The 24,443-nt window shown below is 32.2% G+C and overlaps 3 protein-coding genes across 9 annotated transcripts; 2 read left to right on the top strand and 1 right to left on the bottom strand.

Annotated features, from left to right (window-relative positions):
* The first annotated feature begins 6,749 nt into the window (after positions 1-6,749).
* On the top strand, positions 6,750-11,915 carry Rev1 (Rev1 DNA directed polymerase). The gene is made up of 14 exons (XM_077431537.1): positions 6,750-6,842; positions 6,942-7,001; positions 7,077-7,316; positions 7,383-7,653; positions 7,864-8,069; positions 8,155-8,373; positions 8,449-8,714; positions 8,786-8,957; positions 9,986-10,088; positions 10,171-10,340; positions 10,410-11,132; positions 11,203-11,340; positions 11,413-11,672; positions 11,744-11,915. The coding sequence occupies exons 2-14, from the start codon at positions 6,951-6,953 to the stop codon at positions 11,883-11,885; spliced, it is 2,961 nt and encodes a 986-aa protein (XP_077287663.1). The 5' UTR covers positions 6,750-6,842; positions 6,942-6,950; the 3' UTR covers positions 11,886-11,915.
* Positions 11,916-11,968: 53 nt separating this feature from the next.
* Positions 11,969-15,503, bottom strand: LOC143911569 (uncharacterized). 2 transcript variants are annotated; one of them, XM_077430517.1, is made up of 9 exons: positions 14,643-15,503; positions 14,420-14,556; positions 14,183-14,344; positions 13,401-13,572; positions 13,137-13,324; positions 12,989-13,054; positions 12,463-12,853; positions 12,243-12,353; positions 11,969-12,167 (listed from the first exon to the last, which is right to left on the bottom strand). In XM_077430517.1, the coding sequence occupies exons 1-9, from the start codon at positions 15,415-15,417 to the stop codon at positions 12,115-12,117; spliced, it is 2,055 nt and encodes a 684-aa protein (XP_077286643.1). In that variant the 5' UTR covers positions 15,418-15,503; the 3' UTR covers positions 11,969-12,114. The 2 variants fall into 2 exon arrangements, with proteins under 2 accessions (XP_077286643.1, XP_077286642.1); XM_077430516.1 differs by having other exon boundaries at positions 12,071-12,167; positions 12,243-12,374.
* Positions 15,504-16,767: 1,264 nt separating this feature from the next.
* On the top strand, positions 16,768-20,600 carry Nhe1 (Na[+]/H[+] hydrogen exchanger 1). 6 transcript variants are annotated; one of them, XM_077430512.1, is made up of 8 exons: positions 16,768-18,146; positions 18,222-18,378; positions 18,452-18,606; positions 18,676-18,827; positions 18,911-19,039; positions 19,123-19,215; positions 19,296-19,995; positions 20,396-20,600. In XM_077430512.1, exons 1-7 carry the CDS (start codon positions 16,868-16,870, stop codon positions 19,440-19,442), a joined length of 2,112 nt encoding a protein of 703 aa, XP_077286638.1. In that variant the 5' UTR covers positions 16,768-16,867; the 3' UTR covers positions 19,443-19,995; positions 20,396-20,600. The 6 variants fall into 6 exon arrangements, with proteins under 6 accessions (XP_077286638.1, XP_077286635.1, XP_077286636.1 ...); XM_077430509.1 differs by having other exon boundaries at positions 19,296-20,006; positions 20,409-20,600; XM_077430510.1 differs by having other exon boundaries at positions 19,296-20,017; positions 20,390-20,599.
* Positions 20,601-24,443: the final 3,843 nt, after the last annotated feature.

Genomic DNA, 24,443 nt, shown 5'->3' with positions numbered 1-24,443 from the left:
GAATGTACATATGTATTCGAACAAAACAAGACTAAATTTTCATTTAAATTAAAAAAAAACTTCATATAATTAATAGAGGTAGGATAGTCACAGTGCTATCCATTGTTCCATTGTTGTAAATCCTTTGTAAAAAAGGTTCGGCAAACCTTTAACAATGCATTTACAACCTTTGAACAATACGCGGCACGTTCTGGGTCCGGTGACTAATAAAATTAGACAAATTGTCCAATGTGAAATTTGAAAAAAAAAGGTAAAAATTGAAACTCTTCTTCTTAAACTTCTACAGTAGAGTTATGAGATTGGTATCTACTACCAAATTTGATGGATACATTGAAAATCAATTTGTATTGTGGGAAAACAGATATTTAAACATTATATATATGTATTAGGTATGAACTAGGGCCTCCGAGCCGGCTTAAACTGAAACCAAAAAACCGGCTTTTTGACAATTTTTCAAAAAATCGAAAGCCGGCTTTTATGGCTCAACTCAACCGGCTTTTTAAGGTTTTTTTTGATTAATGTTTGATTAATGAATTTCAAATTTCTATGAAAGATCAAAAAAAATGTGTATATCTAAACTCTCTTAGGAAATAGGCGTATATTTATTTCAACAAAAAAAAAGGTACAGCACTTTCTTTGAGCGGTTTCTTTGGGATTTATTAATGGAAGAAGACCAGGTCATAAACCAGTAAAATATTATTGAAAGTAGGGTAAAAGTCGGAATTATCGACAGGGTGGACTCTCTAGGCTCGGAAGCAAGGCTCGGTCGACCCACTCCTTCCTGTCATTGAATGCTCTTTGCGAGTACTCTCAATTTAATTAAAAGTTAATTTTCTGAAACCGGTGAAAGCCGGCTAACCGGCTTTTTACTTGTAAAAAAAACGAAAATCGGTTTTTTCTTTCGGGCGGTTTTTTGGAACCCAAATTTTCAAATTTTCGCGTTTCATATTTGGCATACCTGATATCAGATTTAAGAAGGTGTGTATTGAAAATAAAAATTAGTTTATAGATTGAATAAATATCACTTAAAAATTCTACAAAGATTTTAATCAAATACTCTGAATAGAACAAAAATTTCACAAATAACACTGTTCGACACGAAAAATGTTTCAGAGACGAGATATGACTTTTCTTATAGATCTATGCCCAGTGAACACGAATCTGGTAATAAAAAGTGTTGATTGGCTCGAGATTCGGAGATATATGTGTTTTTTAAATCGCGCGATTTTTCTATATTTTGGTGTTGTTCGGTCGATATCTCAACATCTTTTAATTTTCTGTTCAAAATGAATATTGGAATCTACAGTCGGGTATTTTATCTTTCATTTGTAGTACTTTTCAGCTTTCAAATCTCTCCAAGGAGTCGTTCAGTTCAAATCAAAAGTCAAAATTACGTATTTTCACTTGGGATTTTTTCCCACTGTTAATACTATACTATATTGAGTATTTTCTATTGAAACATGTTTATTAGGATAGTGTTCTGGCCACACTATTTTTTGATTTCGTTTAAAAGGGTTAATTAGATGTGTGGTGAACTTTAAATCGGTAAAATTTCGAACAAAAAGCTCTTACTAGTGTTTACTCGTATTTACACGAATTAAATAAAATTCCAATTTGGCGCCCGACCCAGCCCCCCCCTAAAACCGCAACTGGATATAATAGATAAGAGTATTACAAATTTACCGTTTCAAATATATAATTTTTACTTTATCTGTTTTTTCACGCGCTATAATCTAAAAAAAATGGTACATCATTTCTTTTTTAATGTACTTATACAATTTCAGCTCAAACCATTTAGTTAGTAGGTACTCAATTTAAGTAAAAGCAATCTATGTATATACAATTGATATATCTAACGGACATGAAATAAAAATGCGCGATCATCGAAATTTTTATAAGAAAAATTTTACGATCTGTTTATGGAAATTTTCCGACGAACATTTCACTTAACGTCCAGGTAAAATACATATTTGATACATTATCTACGTGTATGCATATATTATAAATAAAAATTAATTAATCCTTAAGAGACAATTAAAAATATATACATATGTACATATATGTATATGTTACACCGAATCCATGAAATTGTCTATTACAAGCATTCGGCAAGAGAATTGCCGAATGCGTGAAAAATGCAAGCACGTTGCCCAGTTCACGGGTTCCGTAAATTCTTTGCCGAATGCGTGAACTGGACAGCGTATTATATTATAACCAAGTGTCAAAGTGACAGCTGAATAAGGATGTTTAATTTACATATTATTATGTATAATATGACTACATACATATGTTTCACTGTTAAAATATTGATCAAAATGTATAAAAATGGCATTAATTTATGTATAAGTCATATGAGATGATCGAAACATATGTCATATGTCACTTTGACACTTGTGCACGCTGTCCAGTTCTAAAAAATAATACTGGAGCGCTGCTGTCTATTTACCGAATCCATGCTTTGAGCAGACAAATTCTTGCCGAATACACGCATTCGCCAAAGAATTTACGTAATCCGTGAACTGGGCAGCATGCTTGCATTTTTCACGCATTCGGCAATTCTCTTGCCGAATGCGTGTAATAGACAATTTCACGGATTCGGTGTAACATATACACAAATAACGTTGCCAATACACAATAACTCAAATGAAAATTATTAAGCCACAATTGAAAATTGAAAATTTGTAAGAAATTAAGATATCTATAATATTAAATATATAATCTAAATATATGTATGTATGTATATATATATATATATATATATATATATATATATATATATATATATATATAGGTATATATGTATGTATATATAGGAAAATACTGAAAGAAAATAAATTCACAGCCAAATTTGTTCCGAATTTCTTTATTATTAGAATCTTATTAGATCATGAACAGTTATTATAAAATATAGTCGATATATTTTTCAGAGTTTTCTTATGAATTTGCGGAAAAATCAAGTGGGCGGTGACTGCCCTGACGACTGGTAACGCCTCTCAACGTTCATTGGTTAACAGCGGACCAATCTCCGACGAGAATTTTGTTGATCTGAAATTAAAGAAAATTTTTATTTGCATCACTAACGTAATTCCTAATACTGTTTATGATTTTTTTGTAAACACAATTTATATACATATGTATATATGTACATATGTAGGTGGGTAGGAAATATTGAGTTAAAAAAATTACAGAAATTCAATTTTGAAAAACGTTTAACAATTTTAATAGATTAATTTATTCTATGTATGTACATCAGTACTTTGATTTTACTATCCAAATATTTTTCACATGATATTTGTATTCGTCAAAACGGCTTTTCACGATATTTTATTTTGACTAAGCAATCAATCTGGGATTTATTTTAATTCAACGGACAATAAGATATGCTGATGACACGGCACTAGTCGCTGAAAATTTAGCAGACATGCAAAGATCTCTAGACCGTGTACATCAAGAAAGCAATCTAAGAGGTCTGCGCATAAATCTAAAGAATACAAAATTTATGATAGTAGATAGAATGTAAATAGACACCGGTGATCTAACGTTGGGTGGAGAGGTGATAGTAAAAATATTCAAATACCTGGGTACCAGGCTGAATGAAGAGATGGACCCAGATGACGATCTAAGAATCCGCATCGAGATGGCTAGAACAGCATTTATAAAAATGAAGGCGGCGCTTACAAACAAGCATCTTAATCTTCATACGCGGTTGAGATTCGCGAAGAGCTACGTCTGGACAGTATTACTACACGAATGTGAGACGTGGACTCTGAAGACCAAGATGATCAGCCGCATCGAAGCTTTTGAGATGTGGGTCTACAGGCGTATGCTGAAGATTCCGTGGACATAAAAAGATATCAAACGAAGCTGTCCTCGGCATGATGCGGAGAGGCAGGGAACTTGTTTCTGTCATCAAGTGGAGAAAGATAGAGTACCTCGGACACATGATACGGAGTCCAAAATACGAATTTCTCCGTTTGATAACCATGGGGAAAATAGAAGGAAAAAAATGGATTGGCAGGAAAAAGTTATCTTGGCTTCGAAACATGCGCATGTGGACCGATATGAGCGCCGAAGATCTGTCCCGAGCCGCTGAAGACCGATTGCGGATATCTTCAAATAATTGACGAGGTGGTCGCCAACGTCCGGATGCGGACAAGGTATTGTGACAAGGACAAGAAGAATAAGATTAATTCAAGAGGTCCATTGTGGCACAGTTTGCATGGGCAATGCGTCATCTCATTCAAATCGCATTTCAGGACGATTTTGGATCACAAGATGTAAAAAAAATCACACTAATTCCGATAGTTAAAACCAGTATATATCAAAACACATATGTATTGTAAGTATCTGTGCCGCACAGGAAAGGGCGCCAAAAAAAAGTCAAAAATATATTAATTAATTTCTAAACAAAAAAATTATGAATATGTGTCATCTCTTTGGTAATAGTATTTAACTTCTTTGCAAATTACATTTAGGCACAATTGTTAGTTTCAATGAGTCTTTCGATCACTTTTCCCCAACATTATGGCCCGTCCAAATTTCCAAAGCGTGCTCGGGAAAACGCAAGACACGCACGGACATTCAAGGCGCTCACTGACAAACACGAACTTTCAAGGCACTTTCGGTTGAACATGGAACATGGACGCGATCAATCAACTTAAAAATGATCAATGTTGCAAAATAAATATTCGAATTATAAGGAAACTTGAGGAAGCGGAAAAATAATTATTTTAGATATTCGCCTTTTTTATAATTATATTCGACATTGAATTCATAAAAAATTTCGCCTGTAAAGCTTTTATGTATGTACATACTATGTAAAATAATAGTGTAATCCTTTTGAATTTTTTTTTGGGTGCCAATTAATTAAACTTTGATTTTGACCATATTCAATTTCATATAAATAATGTAGACTCAACAAATTATTCAACTTTAGTTATATGAATTCAACATTAAATAAATTATTCCAATATTCAATAAATATATTGCACATGAGAAAATTCACTAGAATTAATTTATTTCCACTTTAAAATCACTAAATCACATAAAGTCGACAGTATTTTTTTAAGATGTTTTTATTTTTTCTTTTAATATTATTATTTGTGATAATTACTTAGTATACCGTGCTTGTTTTTATTTGTCTATATTTTATAATCTTGTTCGTGTTTTTTTTTTCTAATAAAATTAGTTTTTATAATTTAATATGTACCAAGTGAATAGTACATATGTATATATTATAAAGTTAATAGATATAGTTAAATATAGAGATATAGTTAAAGTATACCAAGTGAATACTATCTTATTTTGAGTGTTTTTTAGACGAATTTAAGTTCAATGTACTTATTCTCCATCCGGTGTAGGATGACACTGGTAAAATCATTTGCTGTCTTTTTCACCCCATATCAACCAATAGCATTTTGCGCGTACAATATTCTACTCTCTGCACGAAATGCTATTGATTGAGAGGCGGTAAAAGAGAAAGCATGTAAATTTTTATAGCATATTACGAATGTAATTCTCTTCCCATAGACCAAGTATATTGAATACTATCTAAAATAAATTTAAGTGTAATAAAACAAATGTTTGGTAGAGGAGGGCGGGGCACCAAACATTCATCACTAGACTACGGAGAGTGATTGGGGCAATACGCTTTTGAGTCATCATGGCTATTGCTAACTTCGTAGAAAACCTATTTTTTTCATTCAACACAACAACACATGATCCGCCGACAAAAACATGATGCTGTACATATGCATGTGTCTGAAAATTATTGACGTGACACCATATTTACATACCTCTTCGTATTGACACACAAAGATGGCCTTCTCCAGAAGGGGTCCTGGTACGAAAAAAATCGGGGCTCCAAAAATCTTAATTTAGATGGTAATTTCTTATTATGTATAAAATTCTTAAAAAAAAAAATTTTGCAGTCAAAATTAACTTAACACTACAGATACCTATAACGTTAATGTTAGTGTTCATGTTTTCATAACATCCATTGCAATAAGCAGGTACTCAAGGCTTTTTTTTTTTTTTTAAAAAGGGTGCCGAAACTCACTTCTTGTCAAGTTTTTTATTGGAAAAGATTATATTCATATTATATTATACAGAATATTCGTTTGAAACATAAACAAAACTAAGACAATAAGGTGCCGGAACACCGTTCCAACGCGTTACCTATGTATATATATATACATCTATACGCTATTCTTTAAAATTTCTATTTTATATATGTATGTACATAAAAACAATTTTTTTGGTTTCATTTATTTTTTTTATTTTCCGGAGGCTCTTTCATTTACGAGGTTTGGGTGCCTTGCATATGCTGTTCTCCTAAGTATGTCAGCCATGGTTACACACACACACACTGGAGAAAGAAGTTTGAAGAATTTAAGTAAAAGTCTAGAGCAGTGGTTCTTAGCCTGAGTTCGATCGAACCCCAGGGGTTCGGTGAGTCAAGACACACATCCGACTCATATGATTCGGGTACCAATTAAGAAGGATTCCATTAAGAAGGGTTCGGTGAATGCGCATATGAAACTGGTGGGGGTCAGTACCTCCAACAAGGTTAAGAGCCACTAGTCTAGAGTAAGTTTATCTAAGAAAAAAAAAAAAAAGTGTAAGTAAATTGATCATACGACGAATCATAATTCACTAGATCTTTCTAAATAATGATAATATTTTTAACTGTTTGTGGAATATATAACATTTTCCATCGCATTAAAATAATGGTGCAAAAATTATTCGTTAGGGCCAATTTATGTTTGACGTTAGCGGGTAATGTTTTTACTGACAGTTGGTGAGATGTGTCACTTTGAAATTGTGCACCGATATTAGTCATTGTAAACTCTTAAAAAAACTAACGTTTGAGTAATATTTCTGCTTCACTTACTAAATTATGTGATGATAATCTTTCTATTTTTTTTTGTTCATATTAACAGATAAGAATAATGCGTCGTAAAAGAGATACGGAATTTCCAGAAAATGGATTCGAGGAATGGGTAGGATTCCATTTACATATATGTATGTATTTATTTAAAATTTTTTTTGAAACATCCAATTCATTAAAAATTTAGGGTGGATATATGAATGCAAAAATAGCCAAACTAGACGATCAGTACACCGAAAAGGCCGAAAATGAAGAAAATAAAACTAGCAATATATTCGCCGACGTATCAATATTTGTCAATGGATATACAAACCCATCTGCCGATCGTTTAAAATGTCTAATGTCGGAACATGGCGGTGCTTACCATCATTACTTCAGACCGCAAAGAACCAAATTCATTGTTGCATCGAATTTACCAGACACCAAGGTATTTGATCACAAAATATCAAACACCTAATTCGTTCGCAAATAAACGAGAAAATAATCGTTTTAGATCAAAAATTTACCATCAACTAAAATTGTCAAACCAGAATGGATTACTGACAGTATTGAAATGGGAAGTTTATTAGACTTTAAAGAATACCTTCTATACAGTAATCATTCTAAAACCCAACCACGCTTAAATTTTAAAGCTGATCAAAAATCAACAGATAATGATTCAAAGCGTACACAGGAAATTACTCATATTTCTAAAATCGACAATGATGAAAGCAGTTCACTTTTTATAAGTAATCCAGAAGCAACTATAATACATGAAAACTTAGGTAAATAGCATTGATATTAAATTAATGTATTTAATCGTATAAAAATATGATAAATACCTTGACAAATGATTATTTTTGTACAAATTAAAAACCTTAGAAAATTCAATGTTAAACTACAGTATAATATTTATTGACTACTAATATCGATGTGGTTATCTAAATATTTATAATGTGGCTTGCATTGAATTAGAAATGTATTATTTCATAAAGATGTAACACCAAATGATTTGCCGATTGGAAGTGGCATGGCTAGAACGGCACAAGATTCAAATTTCTTAGGCGAATTCTACAATAATTCCAGACTTCACCATATATCTCAACTTGGTGCTACATTTAAGCAGCATATAAATGATTTAAGAAATGCTAGCAATTTTACATTCCCAGGTAGAGAAAATCTTAAAAGAATGGGTGAAAAGGTTTGTCAATTAAATAAAAGTCATGCATATCAAACAACAAAGTGTAGAATAATAAGTATTGTATGTATATAATTGCAATTTTTAGAATGGTTACTGTGGTAATTACGTTACTTCTGATAGTTCCAAAATTATTATGCACATCGACATGGACTGTTTCTTCGTATCGGTCGGTCTACGGAAACATCCACATTTAAAAGGCCAACCCGTAGCTGTAACCCATTCAAAAGGCTCACTAGGAGCCAAAAAGGATAGTGACAACACTAGTAGAAAATTAGAGTTTGAAATGTACAAACAAAAACGAACGGTATTTATTTAACTTTATTACATGAATATGAATCATTATAATTTGAATTTATATTTGGAAGTATTGATTTTTCAGCTAAAGATGAAAAAAATTAATCCCAATGTAGAATTGGATAACGAGGATGTTTTTTCATCGAGGATAGATCCCTCAGATGATGCTGATGGCAAATACGGGTCAATGAGTGAAATAGCGTCATGTTCCTACGAAGCTAGAGCTTTGGGTCTCCACAATGGAATGTTTATGGGACCCGCGTTACGTCTGTGTCCTAATTTAAAAACCATACCTTACAATTTTGATGGGTACAAAGAAGTAGCGTACACTCTCTATGATACGGTTGCTCAGTATGTACATCACCTTATTAACTATCATAACATTTGAAACGCATATAGATATTTGAAGAGTTGTTCCGTAGATACACTTTGGATATTGAGGCAGTTTCATGCGATGAAATGTACGTTGATTGTACATCACTACTTAATGATATCAAACTATCGCCTTTAGAATTCGCTACTCTACTGAGAGATGAAATAAAGAAGAAAACAGACTGTCCTTGTTCTACTGGATTTGGGGAAAATCGTTTGCAGGTATTTAACCCCTTGAGTGCTGACGTCTTTTCTGTTGACAGCCCGCCACACTGAAAATTTCCAACTAGAATTATTTTGAAATCCAATAGAAAGCAGGTGTAAAAATTTTAGCTAATCCAAACAAACCCTAGATAACTACTGCCGAGGATATCGAGTTTTGTAAAGGTGTGTTTAGACCAGAGAGATGTAATAAGAATAGAGGAGCCCTTACGAATAAATAATTGTTGTCAATTTTATACAGTACGTCTCTATAAATACGCTACATCGCACGGAATACAATCGGATCAATTTACTTATAAAAATGTATCCCATGTTGTTTATTGTGTTTGTGAATGTATTGTGCAATTTATACCGATGCTTGTGAGTAATATAAACAAACAGAGAAGTTTTTATCGGACATACGTCGAGCACCAAGCGTCAAATACGACTGATGCTAAAATTATTTAGATCTGTCCGTGGACATAATGTCACTTGACAACAAAAGAACACCTAAAGCCACTTCTATTAATATTACATTTCTCTGGTTTAGACTCTATTATATCTTGCTACAATATAAAATAAGCAAAAGAAGTCTATTACTGAGTGTATTTTTCCAAAACTAGTTCCATCTTCTTCATTGTTGTTGAAATGTAATGCTTACAATCTAAAATACTCAGCAGCTAGGGATTCCCATCAGGAAGTTCTGCTATGGTAATAAATTCAGAAATTCCGTGTAAACCAGTCTTTATAAACGTTGACAAATGAATGACACGGATTACACGACCCATGTTCAATGCTTTTTTTTCAATGCTACCTGAAAAGGCTTAGTGGGTAATATTCTCGAGTGCTGACCAAAGCCTATCGGCGTTTTTCAGGCCTATGGACTTGTTGGCAAAACGCCAATCGGCGTTGGTCAGCATTCAAAGGGTAAATAATGCTGCATTTATTGTAAATACATTTTTCTCATCACTTCACAAATACAGCTTTGAATTAACAAATATAAAAAAGAAAGTTTATTTATGTAAGTTATCTATTATGTATATTTATAGGCAAGGCTGGCTACCAAAAAGGCCAAACCAAATGGACAGTTTCATTTAGTTAAAAGTGAAGTGGAAGTGTATTTTGCTATGATTCCTTTGGGAGATATGCCAGGTTACTTCTAAAATCACTATTTTTGTCGAATTTAAATCTTATAAAGTCTTGGAGTCTTAAAACATTATCATTTTCATTCCAGGTATAGGCCGCCAGATGCAATTTAAATTGAAAAGCTTAGGTTTCACTACATGCGAGTCGCTATGGTCATCAAATCTAAATTATTTGAAGCAGCACTTTGGAAACAAAACTGGTCAACTTCTATATCAACATTGCAGAGGACAGGATCCAGTCCCATTAAGTTTCACCACTGTAAATTAAACGTTTGACTTGAAATTGTTTTCTGTATTTGTCTTTTTTTTATATTAGCTTGTTTCGTAGATACGAAAATCGATTTCAGCTGGAGTAAACTACGGCATCAGATTTACGGATTATGTTCAATGTGAAACGTTTCTCAAACAATTGTGTCAAGAAATTCACACAAGGATGGTACAAAATAAAGTCATCGGCAAATTACTTAGTCTTAAATTAATGGTACGCGCAGCTGATGCGCCCACAGAAACAGCGAAATTTATGGGACACGGTGTTTGTGATAATGTAAACAAGTCAACCAATTTGCCTGAACTTACTAATAGTCTCGAAGCAATTACAAAAGGAATTTTAGAAATCAGCAAGAAGTTGAATATTAACCCTGAAGATTTAAGAGGAATATCTATTCAGATGTCAAAATTAGAAAATGCTGATGTAAAAAATAAAGGAATTAAAAAGTTTATGTGCCAAAAACAAGACGCTATTTTTCCTGTGGTTAGTATAAAAGCTGCAAAAGAAATAGAAAATGTAAATGTTGATAGATATAATCCAGGCACTTCACTCGACAATAATATAATCGATAAGATTAATGATACCGTTACCATCAATAAAATAAACTCGAACAGTATGAAAAATAAGCCCAAATCATTAAACTTAGGAATGAGCAAACGAAGAGGTAGACCTCCAAAGAACTTAACTTCTGTTAACAAGTTAAATAATACAGAACAAAGCCATGTAATCAAAGGTTTTTTCTCTTCGGAAAAAAACAGCACTAATAACTCTTCATTATTCACCGTAAGTAATTCATTCTCGCCACTTTTGTATACAAAATTGTACCATTTTCATAAAAAAAAAATTTTGTCAGATGGAAAATATAGATAAAGATGTTTTTGATGCTTTACCCGATGATATAAAGAAGGAAATAGTGATGAATTATAAAATAGATAAAAATGACAAAGAAACAAAATTAAAACGCCTCAAACAAATGGATAACAAAGAATCTGTAAGTAAATTTACATCAATTCACACCATATTATCATTTCAGTTTAATTATTTATGCAATTTTACATCACAGATAGAATCCAATTCAATTGAAAAAAATTACGAAAACACTACCAGCATAAATAGTGATACAAAAACCAAAGATATAGCTGATGAAGAATTCAATATATTAAACCTCGACTGGACTGAAGTTAAAGAAATGTTACGGATGTGGATTAATTCTGATAGTTTACCTTTGCTCTGTGATATTAAACTAGTCAATGGATATCTAAAGAATCTGGTCATGATGAGAAAAATTGAGGATACAAGATATTTGTTGAAGTTTGTATATAGGTAAAACATTTTATTTTCCCCTTTTCCCCACTTGCAGTCAAATATAATAATCAAATTGCTGATTATTTTAGTATAACACGACCACTAGAACAATGTGATTGGCATAAAGTTTACACAGAAATGGTCAACAGCGTCCAAGAGAGTATGATCATCACATACGGAAAGAAAATGTCATTATTTAATAAATTTATGTGTTGTGAAAACATTATCTAAGATTTATATAATATATAAACATTATTTTACTTTTATGTATAGTATGTATAAAATATATGTTTGTATAAAATAATAAAGTTCATAAACGAAAACCAGATTTTTTTATTAATCATTAATCAGACAACAAAAATGATAATTATACCAAATTTAAAAATAAATATATTAATTACTATAATCGTCTCTATTTTAATATAATACTAAGATCAAAATTCTATCAAGTTACAAATTTCTACTGATTATCTAGATTTGTAGTGTTTTTTGACATACTTCGTGTCATTAGGGCTGAAATAGTAAATAAAAATAATCAATTCAGATTGAATAATGTAAACATACATAAAAATAATAAACAATACTAACTACGACGAGCCGGAGATTCAAATGATATCAGATTGAATGACAACCTACTGGGCTCACTTTTTAAATTTGTACTATATTGCATTGATTCCAATTTTTTATTTGGTGTATTTTCTGAAGAATTGTAAGGAATATCTAATGAATTACATTAAATAAATACGTATATATGCACGCATGTCATGCTTGGAATAAATAAATATTTTAATGAAAATTCAAAGACAACCTTGTAAAAGATTTTCATTCTTGAAAGGATTGACTAGAACATCTTCGTTATTTTTTGAGTTCTTTGCTCTTTTTTTTCGCTTTTTTTCTGTGGAATTTTCAATTTGGGTTTCGATTGAAAAAGAATTTTCATCGCCACATTTTTGTTTAGCCACTCGTCTTCTAGATTTTCTTTTCTCGGATGATTTTTGTTTTGTACTAGATACAGATTCCACTTCTGGTAAACTAATATCGACAAGTTTTTCTTCCGATATATCACTACCGTCATTGGCGAAAAGAACTTTGATGTTTTTCACATTTACAGATGAATTTTTTTTATTATTATTAGGAGTTTTCAATATACTTTTTGCTGGTGTTTTATTTAGATTCATAAATTTTTCATCGATAGGGCTCTAAAATTAAAAAAAATATATATATAAAAAGTTTTATGTAAAGTCAAATTGGAATAAAATTTTTAGGCGAGAATGACAATATTACACATTAATGTATGTATAAACCCTAATGAATTAATCAACTAAATTAATTACCTGATCATTTGTGATGTTTTTTGAGATAGATGATGCCGTCAAAACTGCTACAACCTTTAATGGCGTCTAAAAATTAAATTTGTGCATAAGAATGAGGCAGTGTTTGTTTTTTAATATTGATTATGAAATAACATTAATATAAACACACCATTGACAATCTTTTATTCCTTTCTAATGATAAAACGGATTTATGTATCGAGTCTCTGGGTGTTGACTTTTTATTTTCAGATATTTGTTTTAATGGTGATGTCACAGAAAAGAAACCACCATTAAAGGTAATTATACTATCATTTTCGCTCTCTACATTTGAAGTTTCTTGTGATTTCAAACGAGCAGCTGAAATAAATGTATTTAAATTTTCTTAAAAATTAATTAACAGGTATACATAATAAAATTCAAACTATGCAATTACCTTGAATCATTGCTCTCAATCCACCAGATTTTTTTTTTGGTTTTAGGTCTACGTTTTTGGTTGACTTTGGAATCTTTTTACTTTTTAATACTATAGGAATACTAACCTCCTCTTTCCAATCTTTACTTTTCAATTCTTTTAGTTCGTTAAAACGAATATCTAAATTTTCAACCTATGGGAAATAAAATTACAGAAAATTGATTAAATTGCTTATACATATAATTGAATCAAAGCAAGAGCTGTATAATAAAAATGATACAATTGAATTTTAATTGAAATTACAAACAGCCACAGCAAATCTCACTGGTTGAGTAATTGTTTACCAGTTGGGGGTAGTGGGTTCAAATCTCGACCGAAATCAAATGCATTCGATATTTCCCGATGAATTCGAAGAATCTGATGATTATATATGTATAAGAAATGATCCAGATTGATCATTTCCTTTCAAAGTTTGTCAGTTTCTTACCCAAGACAACTATATACACGGTAATTAGGACTAATTTTGAACATCGTGAAATCAAAGAAAATCTTAAAATAGAAATTTCTCACCATAATAATTTTATCTATCGGTACATTGTGTATAGATAAAGTAAAAAATCAAAATTACAATTTCATAACATGTTATTAGAAATACTGTATACTAATTCAAATTTTCGGTTAGTTTTGGCTTAACTTATTTTGTAACACAAATCGTTCTTTTATTTTTTAAACCAAAATTTTATCTGACATAATTGGTACATGATAAATAAATATTTGCAAAAATATATCGTCTCTTGAAATACCTGCATATATATCATATCCCAGAAACCTTGCAAATCTTGAATTTTAACTAATCCGGCCTCTGAAGCTTCTTGGTTCTCACATTTTTCTATTAATCCTTTGAATTGTTGAAATTTTTTGTTAATAAGAAGTTTCGTCTGTCCAACAGCTACATCAATCATATCCTTAGAGGAAAAGACAAATAAGTGAGTAAAATATTTTTAGTGTCGTGTTATATTTTTTACTAAATTTTGCTAAACCTTATGATCCTCGATGAGTTCGTCGTGACAATCTTTATAATTCTTCCATTCGTCGCATAAAATTATCAATCTAGAAATTTCTCCGTCCAATTGTGATCTGAAATAGTTGGCTGATTTTTCAGGCGAAGCTGGAGCGACTAAAAATTATACAATTAAATTACGAATATTTTAGAAATAAATGATTTAATATTGTTGGGAATTAAGTAATTTTTTTTGTACTCACCACTACTCAAGTGATCAGTCAACCTGTGCTTCCCACGTATGACCGAAACAAAAGGACTGCCAGTGGAAACTTCAATTTCCACAGTATTGGATCTGACTATTGACACATTTGGCACAGTGTCTTTTACAATAATTGGAAGAGGACTCGGAACATTTTCAGCATCTTTTCTCTTGGCTATCCTACTCGAAGATTTCATAGGTTTGTTTTTCTTTGGCGTCTGCTTACCTTTTTTGATTTTATGAATCGAAGAACGACCGGTTTTCGATTTGGCTTTAGTCAACTTTAATGGGGTTCTTTGTGCGGTTCTTATAATAGGCGGATGAAAAAGTGCTCCCGGAGGAGCGAAGGAAGTGTAAGTAGACGGGATTAGCTTGGCAGCGTCGGCTTCGGCTCTCCGAGCGGCGCGAGTGTCTCGGCGGCGCGCGTGCGGGGGCGGAGGCTGCGGCAGCACCAGCGAAGGAGCGCCCCCCGCCTTGAAGGGGGGCGGAGGCTTCGGCATCAGCTGCTTCCGACGACGCCTCTCGGCCTGCCACTGCTCCAGCCTCCGCCTGAGCGGGTCCACTCGCGGCGGGGGCGTCGCCGGCTTCAACGGCTTCGACGGCTCCAGCTTGCGATTGGAGTGGAAGCGATCCTCGCGCTGCCTGTTGCGCGTCAACTGCCGGTCCTCCTGCCTCCTGGAGCGCGCCTCCGCCACGGGCGCGTACACTCCGGCGCCCCCGGCCGCAGCGGCGCGCCTCTCCGAAGCGCATTTCCTCACAAACTCGATCAGCTCCATCACTTCACCCGGATCACTTCACTTTTGAACTGCGTCCGTTGAACGCCGATAGGTCGAGATCGCTCGCATTCCCCGCCGAACGTAGCAACTCTATATACGCCCATAGCCCACATACCTTACTCTTACTACCCACATGAATTAGGGAGTTCAGTGGCTACATCCACACTACCGATATCTACACCCGATATTCCCGAATTTTCCATATCCAGTTCCTATATTGCACGAGTCACTAAAATCTAGATCACGGAATATTTGGCACGCTAAAATTCCATCCATCTAGAGCTACTTACTAGAGAACTATCATACTAACGAGTACTCGAGTGCCATATATTCCGTATTCGTGATTTTCGTGGCAATTATTGTCATATACGCGATCGCAATGTGCAAAATAATCTGTCTACTGAATTAAGGGAAACACTATAATCATTGGCCATGCGATAATTGTCGATCACTTCTATATAGATAGATTAAAATAATCTATAATGCCAATATATATTATTTTAGATAAAAGGTCCGAACGCACTAGGCGACAATGCGTTTCTTTGACGCAGCGCAGCACACCAGAGTTGGCATAAAAGGCAACTTTGAGTGTGGTCTAGCTTTAAGACCTGACCGCACTAAACGAAACTATCCTGCAACGGAGTGGCATGACCAAATATAGTTTGTATGAAATTATATGAGATAGAACGCACTACGAGTGGCGCCTTTTCTAGCAACTCTGATGTACTGTGCTGGATCGCTGCAGCGCACTGTCGCCTAGTGAGGTCAGACTTTTAGCTTTAATATCCAAGTAAACGGATTATTGCGCAAATTACAATCGCGCGCACAACAATGGCCAATGATTATAGTGTTTTCCCCTATTTCAGTAAACAGATTATTTTGCACATTGCGATCGCGCATATGACAATCTTTGCCATAAAAATCGCAAATACGAAATATCTGGCACTCGAGTTTTCGATTGATGGAGTTTTTGGGTCCCAGATGTTCCGTGATCGAGATTTTAGTGACGTGCACGTGATTACTTTTTGCGGAATAATCACCAAACCAATATCCAGATAGATATAGTCTGTTGCAGATATGTACGCCCGTTGAATTCTCAAAAAAAGGAACTTAATTTTTCATTTACACTGAAAACTGATTGAGATTGCGCTTGTAAAACGTTATAAAAAATAACAGATGTGTGTGTATATGAGATATAGAGAGGCCAAATACGTTGCAAGTGAACTTATGGAGTTATAATAATGTTTGCATTCAACATTTTTATACAAAATAAAACACTTTTAAGTGGCTGAAATGAAATATTTCAAGTGGTCTCTCAAGGTCGTAAAAGAATGTGTCATGCTCCACGTTACAGATTGGTATCACTGTTGTGCCAGTGACAGTTGACAGCTGTCGAATGGCGCAGAACGATTGCGCTGTTTTTGGGCCAAAGAACTATTAATTTTCTGAAATGATAGTGTATCTCTTAAAACTTACTAATACGCGCTGTGATGTCGTTTCAAAGTTCATGTTCGCCTCTATTTTTCTTTTACTGCTGTGGAATGCTTCGTTGTGCAACTCAAATGCTGCAATCGACTCGAACACTCTCGAGTTTGACGACAGTTTTGACCCCATAGATGACAACCTAGCGAGTGATAATACCCAGTATGATTTCGCATATGCAAACCCTCAGTATTTGTCACCGTATGGCGCAGTACGAAATCGAAGGTCAGAAGATTCAGTATCGAACGTCACTAAATCATCGTCGGAAAAAAGCAAAACTGAAGTGTCATCTATTACGCCTTCTCATCTCGCAAACACTACAGACGATAACCACTTACATTTGAACACCTCGAAAGTTGACGATGCAGTTATTTCCTCTAGCATATCTGCTGTCGTTGCCAACAAAACATCGACTACCCCCACATATGCCGTACTACCCGAAAAGAGTGCAGCAGAAGACGAACACAATAGTTCCTTGTCCATATTTTTCGTATTGTGTATTCTAGCACTCGGAATATTACTCATTCATTCTATGTTGCAGACAGGTTTTACTTATCTTCCCGAGAGCGTCGTCATCGTATTTTTGGGCGCTCTCATCGGATTGATAATTAATTTAATGTCAACAAAAAACATAGCCAATTGGAAGAAGGAGGAAGCATTCTCCCCCACTGCTTTCTTCCTTGTATTATTACCACCCATTATTTTTGAATCTGGCTATAATTTACACAAGGGAAACTTTTTTCAAAACATTGGATCTATATTAGTTTTCGCCATTTTAGGCACAGCCATATCTGCACTTGTGATCGGAGCCGGAGTCTACTTGTTGGGGTTAGCTCAAGTAGCTTATAAATTAAACTTTGTCGAATCCTTTGCTTTTGGCTCATTAATATCGGCTGTCGATCCTGTGGCTACAGTAGCGATTTTTCACGCACTCGATGTTGATCCAGTTTTGAACATGTTAGTCTTTGGTGAGAGCATATTAAACGATGCCATAGCCATTGTATTAACTACGGCAGTGTTGGATTCAAACGATCCTATGATGTCTACCGGCGATGCTATACTCTCTGCAATAAATCGGTTTTGCTTAATGTTCTTCGCATCTGCCGGCATTGGTCTCGTTTTCGCACTAATTAGTGCCCTATTACTTAAACACGTTGATCTCAGAAAAAATCCGTCGTTAGAGTTTGGAATGATGCTCGTGTTCACATATGCACCATACGTTCTCGCCGAAGGAATGCATCTCTCCGGTAATCATTATTATCATACAAAAACACATACTTCTATATTATTCAAACAACTAAAATGTAATGTGTGTATTTTAGGAATTATGGCTATTCTATTTTGTGGCATTGTTATGTCCCATTATACTCATTTCAATTTATCGACCGTGACTCAAATCACTATGCAACAAACAATGAGAACACTAGCATTCATCGCTGAAACTTGCGTATTCGCATATTTGGGATTGGCAATATTTAGGTTTGTGTACTGTTATAGTAGTAATAATATGATTTTGCAATACGTTTTCTATCAATATAATAACTACTTTCAGTTTCCGACACCGAGTTGAACCAGCATTGGTAATTTGGAGTTTGGTTTTATGTCTTTTGGGCAGAGCCTGCAACATATTCCCTCTGGCATTTCTAGTTAATAAATTTCGAGAACATAAGATTACGAAAAAAATGGCTTTTATAATGTGGTTTAGCGGTAAATATCTATTTCCCTAATTAAGTGTTTCCAATAATGTGTCGTTTTAATCAAATGATTTTATTTCAGGGCTACGCGGTGCTATATCATATGCACTATCACTGCATTTAGGATTCTCTGATGAGACACGTCATGTTATTATAACTACTACGCTCATTATAGTTTTATTTACAACCTTAATTTTTGGAGGATCCACAATGCCCTTACTTAAATTTTTAAGGGTTAATATTTTATCAAACTTTTAAATAATTAATTTTTCAATCTTTTTTGCTTTAAATGTTTTATTTTATGGAACTTATTATAGGCAAATAAAAAACATAAGAGGTCTCGTTCGCAAAGGCGTAGAAAGGAAGTATCTTTATCTAAAACCAAAGAGTGGGGTCAAGCAATCGATTCTGAGCACCTTTCTGAAATTACAGAAGAAGAAATGGAGGCAAATATATATATATACATACATAAAATTTATAATACAATACGATTCTGAGAATATATAGTAATGTAATAAAATGTTTTTAGGTGAATTTTTCTCAAAATACTAACATTGGAGGCTTTGCTAGATTGGATTTGAAATATTTGATACCATTTTTCACTAGACGTTTCACACACCAGGTTAAATAATTTTTTAATATTTTAAAATTCTTCTATCGTTTCTTTATGTAAACGTAAATGTTTAAATTTATTATTTTCAGGAACTGAAAGACTGTAAGAGCCAAATGACCGACCTTACTAATCAATGGTATCAAGCTATACGAATATCGCCAGAGAGAGATACTGACGAAGAAAGCATTCCACCATCCAGCTCCAATTCCCAAACAAATTTACAAAGACCAGTTTAATATTGTATAATATTTTACGTCTCAATGACATGAAGTAAATTTTGTAAAGAATATCGAAATATTTTTTGAGAAATATTTACAAGATTCTCTCTTGACTAATGTAAGCCGACGATGAATCAATAACTCGTACAATGTTGTAATGATAGATTGAAAATAATATTTCCAAAGATTGCCGATTACTTTGTTTTTAAAATTTTAAAATTTCGCTTAAATTATACATATTAAGCAATAAATCGAATTTCAATAAAATCCTCGAGTATTTACTCGAAATAAACAAATTTATCAATCGATATGTCCATTTTGCATTTAGCTCTATAATTAAGTATTCAATACTTAATAATCTAATGTTGACGTACTGTCATTGTAAAATTACGTGATATTATGAGTCCAGATCTTAATGTGTGATAGGTATTATATTTTAAATATTTCCTTTTCATCAGTATTAATGTTATTTATAAAATACTTTTAGTTGGATGTAATAAATACTTATTCTATGTACTTAAAATATTGCTGCAATTATTTATGGTTGTGGCTATTTGCAAGTACTATATCTGCGAATTATTGGCTATTTGCAGGTACTATATTTGCGACAGGCGCAAAGCCTTCTGAACTGTCACTGTCAGCGTGTTTACTGTTAAAATTTTGTTTGAAACCTCTTAAAATTTAGTTCGAACTCGTAAAGTGACGCAGAGTAAAAAATACAATCCAAATTATTTAATATTATTAATTGTTAGAAAATTATTATCATATACAACGTATAATACGTACATACAAGTACAAGCCGCGGACTAGCTAAATGATATAAATCTATTATAATAACGTGCGAAATTTATTTGCCTCGTATAATGAGCGATTGATTAAACAAGTCTAGCATACATTAAATGTAAGAAATTATAATCGGATTTTAAGTTCACGCGCATGCGCAGAAGGCTTTGCGCCTGTCGCAGATATAGTACCTACAAATAGCCACAACCATTATTTTATATGTTATTGTTAGTCAGTGTACGAAGCATTACAGCACAAGTGTAATATACGAAACGAGAAGAATTTATTTAATTTTGATTTGTAAATATTTTATCAATCTAGTCCCTGAATTATGTATGTGTTATATAAATTTTATAAATGTTTTACTTTGAAAATAAAACTATTCACATCATTAATATGTTTTATTTATGTCATAGTATACATGTTTAATAATTTTACACACAAAAAATAGATGTACACACAAAATTTTGTTTATCTTTGAAAAATTGTGCAAGACCAGCTCGCATTTTATAAAGAATGTATTAGGTATTTGATGCATCCACGAGTAGGAATAATTCAATGCTTATCACTAAATAAAAACATACAAAATATTCTTACAGTTGAAACACATTTAAACATCATAATTATTCATGCAGGAATCATAGAGGGCGGCACGAATGTTCAATGGATTAAAGTCTATCCACATAGATAGATATTCGCTCCAATATTCACCACATTAAATAATAAAAATTGCATCAATTAAAAACTGATTGATTAAATGAGGTGAAAAACAGTCAACACTAAAGCAGTCGCATATATCGTTAATAACATTCGATACTACCATTTCCCCGATAGAAGAGAGGATTAAAAATAAAACAAATAAACATTTTGTATCTAATTTTTAATGTGCAATTTTTACGTCTAAATTAAGTAAAATTTTCAGATCCAGCCACATTATCGAAAAGTACACACGAAGTCAATGTGTAACCACAAATATAATCAATAAATAATATTACAAATAAAACTAAATAAAGATCCTGACTAAAAATGTGTATATAATCAGCACAGAAGCATTATTGATTATTTAACTTTGTAATTCAAATGAACAATATGTACTCTCTTTTATGAATAAATACAAAAACTCTTGTGGTTTTACGAAAATACAATAATCATTGATCAAAACGTTAGGAAAAAAAAAAGTTTACTTATATATAATATGAGAAATTATAATTTTTACATTGTCACGTTGTATTCACTGGATTAACATTGGTTTCTTTTATGAAGATAAATACAAAATTAGTCGCACATCCCTGTTAACCCCCGTTTAGGTCCATTTTAATAAATTATGATCATAAAATTTAGACTTATTTATTAATAGTTTAAAAAAATACCATGAATTTTCAATATATGAATTACACACCGCTTTGGATAATATAATAAAAAACGTACAATTTTTCATATGCATATACATAATATAATGTATGGTATAATAATGAAAATGAACAAAGATATGAAAACGTTATATTTTTAATACAATTAAATAGTCATGTTAACGTTTCAGTAACAATGAGATTCACAATAATTTTATTGAAAGTTATAACATTTAAAATTATACATAGATACAATTATTTAACAGGCAATTTGAAGAACTCAATTTTTAATTTTTGGTTCTAGTCACAGGAAAAACAATCACAACAGTTTAATTGGATATTTTTAATTTTCATCAACTTCTAAATTTCAATATTGGTAAATTCAAAAACTTTGGTTAACATATAAACAATCAATTGTTAAAACACTAATGAAAATAATTTTAAGTTAAATTTCCGCTTCACTATTTGTAAGTTAATTTTTATAACTATTTAATTAGCACGAAAAAGAATACTGATAGCTCATAAGCTCTAATGAACATAGAGGTTTTATAATTATAATAATACATGAGTAAATCAATTCAAACTAGTTAAACTCGCAGTATTTTCTCGATTATATATCTATTTAATAAACAGGAAAAATGCAAAATTTCTTTAGTTATTGCTTACACTGAATTTGTTTCAAGTTACATCATTTAATAAAACGAAAGGAAAATTATTATACAAACTAAGGAATATATTTGTGAATTGGTATTTAGCTATAACATACATACTAGAACGGATGTTGAATATATGAATACTGGAAATAAAGGATCTAAGTGTTATTATTAAGATTTTGGGATATATCGGTTTTTGTCAATGAATTATAAAACAATTGTTTGGGCAATACAAACTTGCTTTTGATATACACTATTAAAAAAGGATTTTGGGGACTTATACCTTATTATAAAACATTGTCACTGGCATAAAACCGATTTTGGATTTTTGGCACTTGGGTCCTTTTGGTGCTACTTTAGTATGCAATATACCTTAGCATGCGATCTACCTTTGAATCGCAGTCGATCTTTTTTTTTTATTTGTATCGTAGCAACGAAATGTTTATTACAATTTTTGTTTTTTCCTGCCGCCCCATAATGTAGTCGAAGCATTTCTATCAAAATATCGTCAGCAGATTGTATATCTCTTAACCAAATCTTAAATGAATAGGGCCAACCTTAACTTAACCTAACCTATCGTGACCCTTAAATAAATAGGTGTTGGCTGATAAGATGTTTTTGTTTTTGTGAAAATATTGATGAAATAAAACTTAAAAAAAAAGATATCTTAGCAGCCAACACCTATTTATTTAAGGGTCAGTATAGGTTAGGTTGAGTAAAGGTTGGCCTTATAAATTTAAAATTAGGTTGATAGGGTCGGTATTATTCAGTCTCAGTGTCACACGCGAGAACTAAGACAGTGAGACCTCATATTAAAGTAAAAACGTGAAGGTAGATCGCATACTAAAGTAGATATGTGAAGGTAGATCGCATACTAAAGTAGCACCGTCCTTTTTTATTTCCGGTATTCATGTCAACATATCAAAAACAAATCTAATATTATGAAATGAAATGTATGTATGTATAATCAAGTAAACTTAATAAAATTGAAAGAAAATTATGAAAAAACTGAACAAATCAACAAAGTGATGAAAGTGATGTTATTACGTAAAAATTCTTACATTTGTTATAATAAATTTTAGAATTCTATTCCGCACATTATGCATACATATGTATGTATACAAAGGAATTGCAAAAAATTGGTAATATTTTTAAATTGAATAATAAATTAATTGGTCCGTTAATTTATCTCTAAATAAAACTGTCAGTATACTGTATAAATATCATCATAAAAAGTACCATATGTGTATGTATCCATTATACCTTTTATACATTTAACACAATGTACATAAGTAGCATATCGCTGATGTAGCATTAAAATAATTATGAAGTATGTATGTATATTTCAAACACAAATACAACGGTATAAACGTAAACGTGTATGCTAAGAATATCCACACTGTAGAATTATTACATACACTTGAAACAAAATATCACACTCTTACATTAAAAATAAAATGTAGACATAAAAAGTGTGAATTCCATTTGTAATACGAATTGATAATAAATTAAAAAATATATATATATATATATGTATATGTAATCGAATCTTAAGTGTAATATTGCAGTTAGTGCATTATATCGCATTACAGTATGCAATATCGGTTATATGTAGTATAAATAAATCTTATTACCTAGTCAGTCATAATTACCTGAAAAATTTCTAGCACAGTGAAGTTATCAATATAAATGCTAAATAAAAATGAATTTCAGAAAATCATGGCACTAAAAAACAGTGTACTTTGGCACCATCAATATTTTATCAAAAAAATGATTTTAACATGAAAGTGCTCGCACATACACGCGGATACTATCATGCATTTAAATACATAAACACAAATGCATCCAAATGCTCACACGAGTATACATACACAATAAATATGTAATAGTAACAAAAACAGACACACTTATGTACCTATCCAAACGTTGGACTAATGCAATACATTAAGTATATATCATTAATAAATTATAAATATTTAAAGTAAATACACAACATTGTAATAAACTTTTCCATAATAAATTAACAGAATCTTAACACTTACTAGACATTAATAAGTATACAAAGTAGTGACATTTTACAATGTATATAATATACATATGTATGTATATTTTATTTACTATGACGCAGTCAACATAGACCGCAACACTTTGAAGCATCACCTAAATGAACTTGACATATACTATAATGTTGTTGAGAGGAATTTAAACTAATATAATTTTCAGTATTATGCCCG

The sequence above is a fragment of the Arctopsyche grandis genome, chromosome 5 (genome assembly GCF_051622035.1).
Source record: "Arctopsyche grandis isolate Sample6627 chromosome 5, ASM5162203v2, whole genome shotgun sequence".
NCBI classification, from domain to species: Eukaryota; Metazoa; Arthropoda; class Insecta; order Trichoptera; family Hydropsychidae; genus Arctopsyche; species Arctopsyche grandis.
This window is presented reverse-complemented; position numbering and strand designations above follow the sequence as displayed.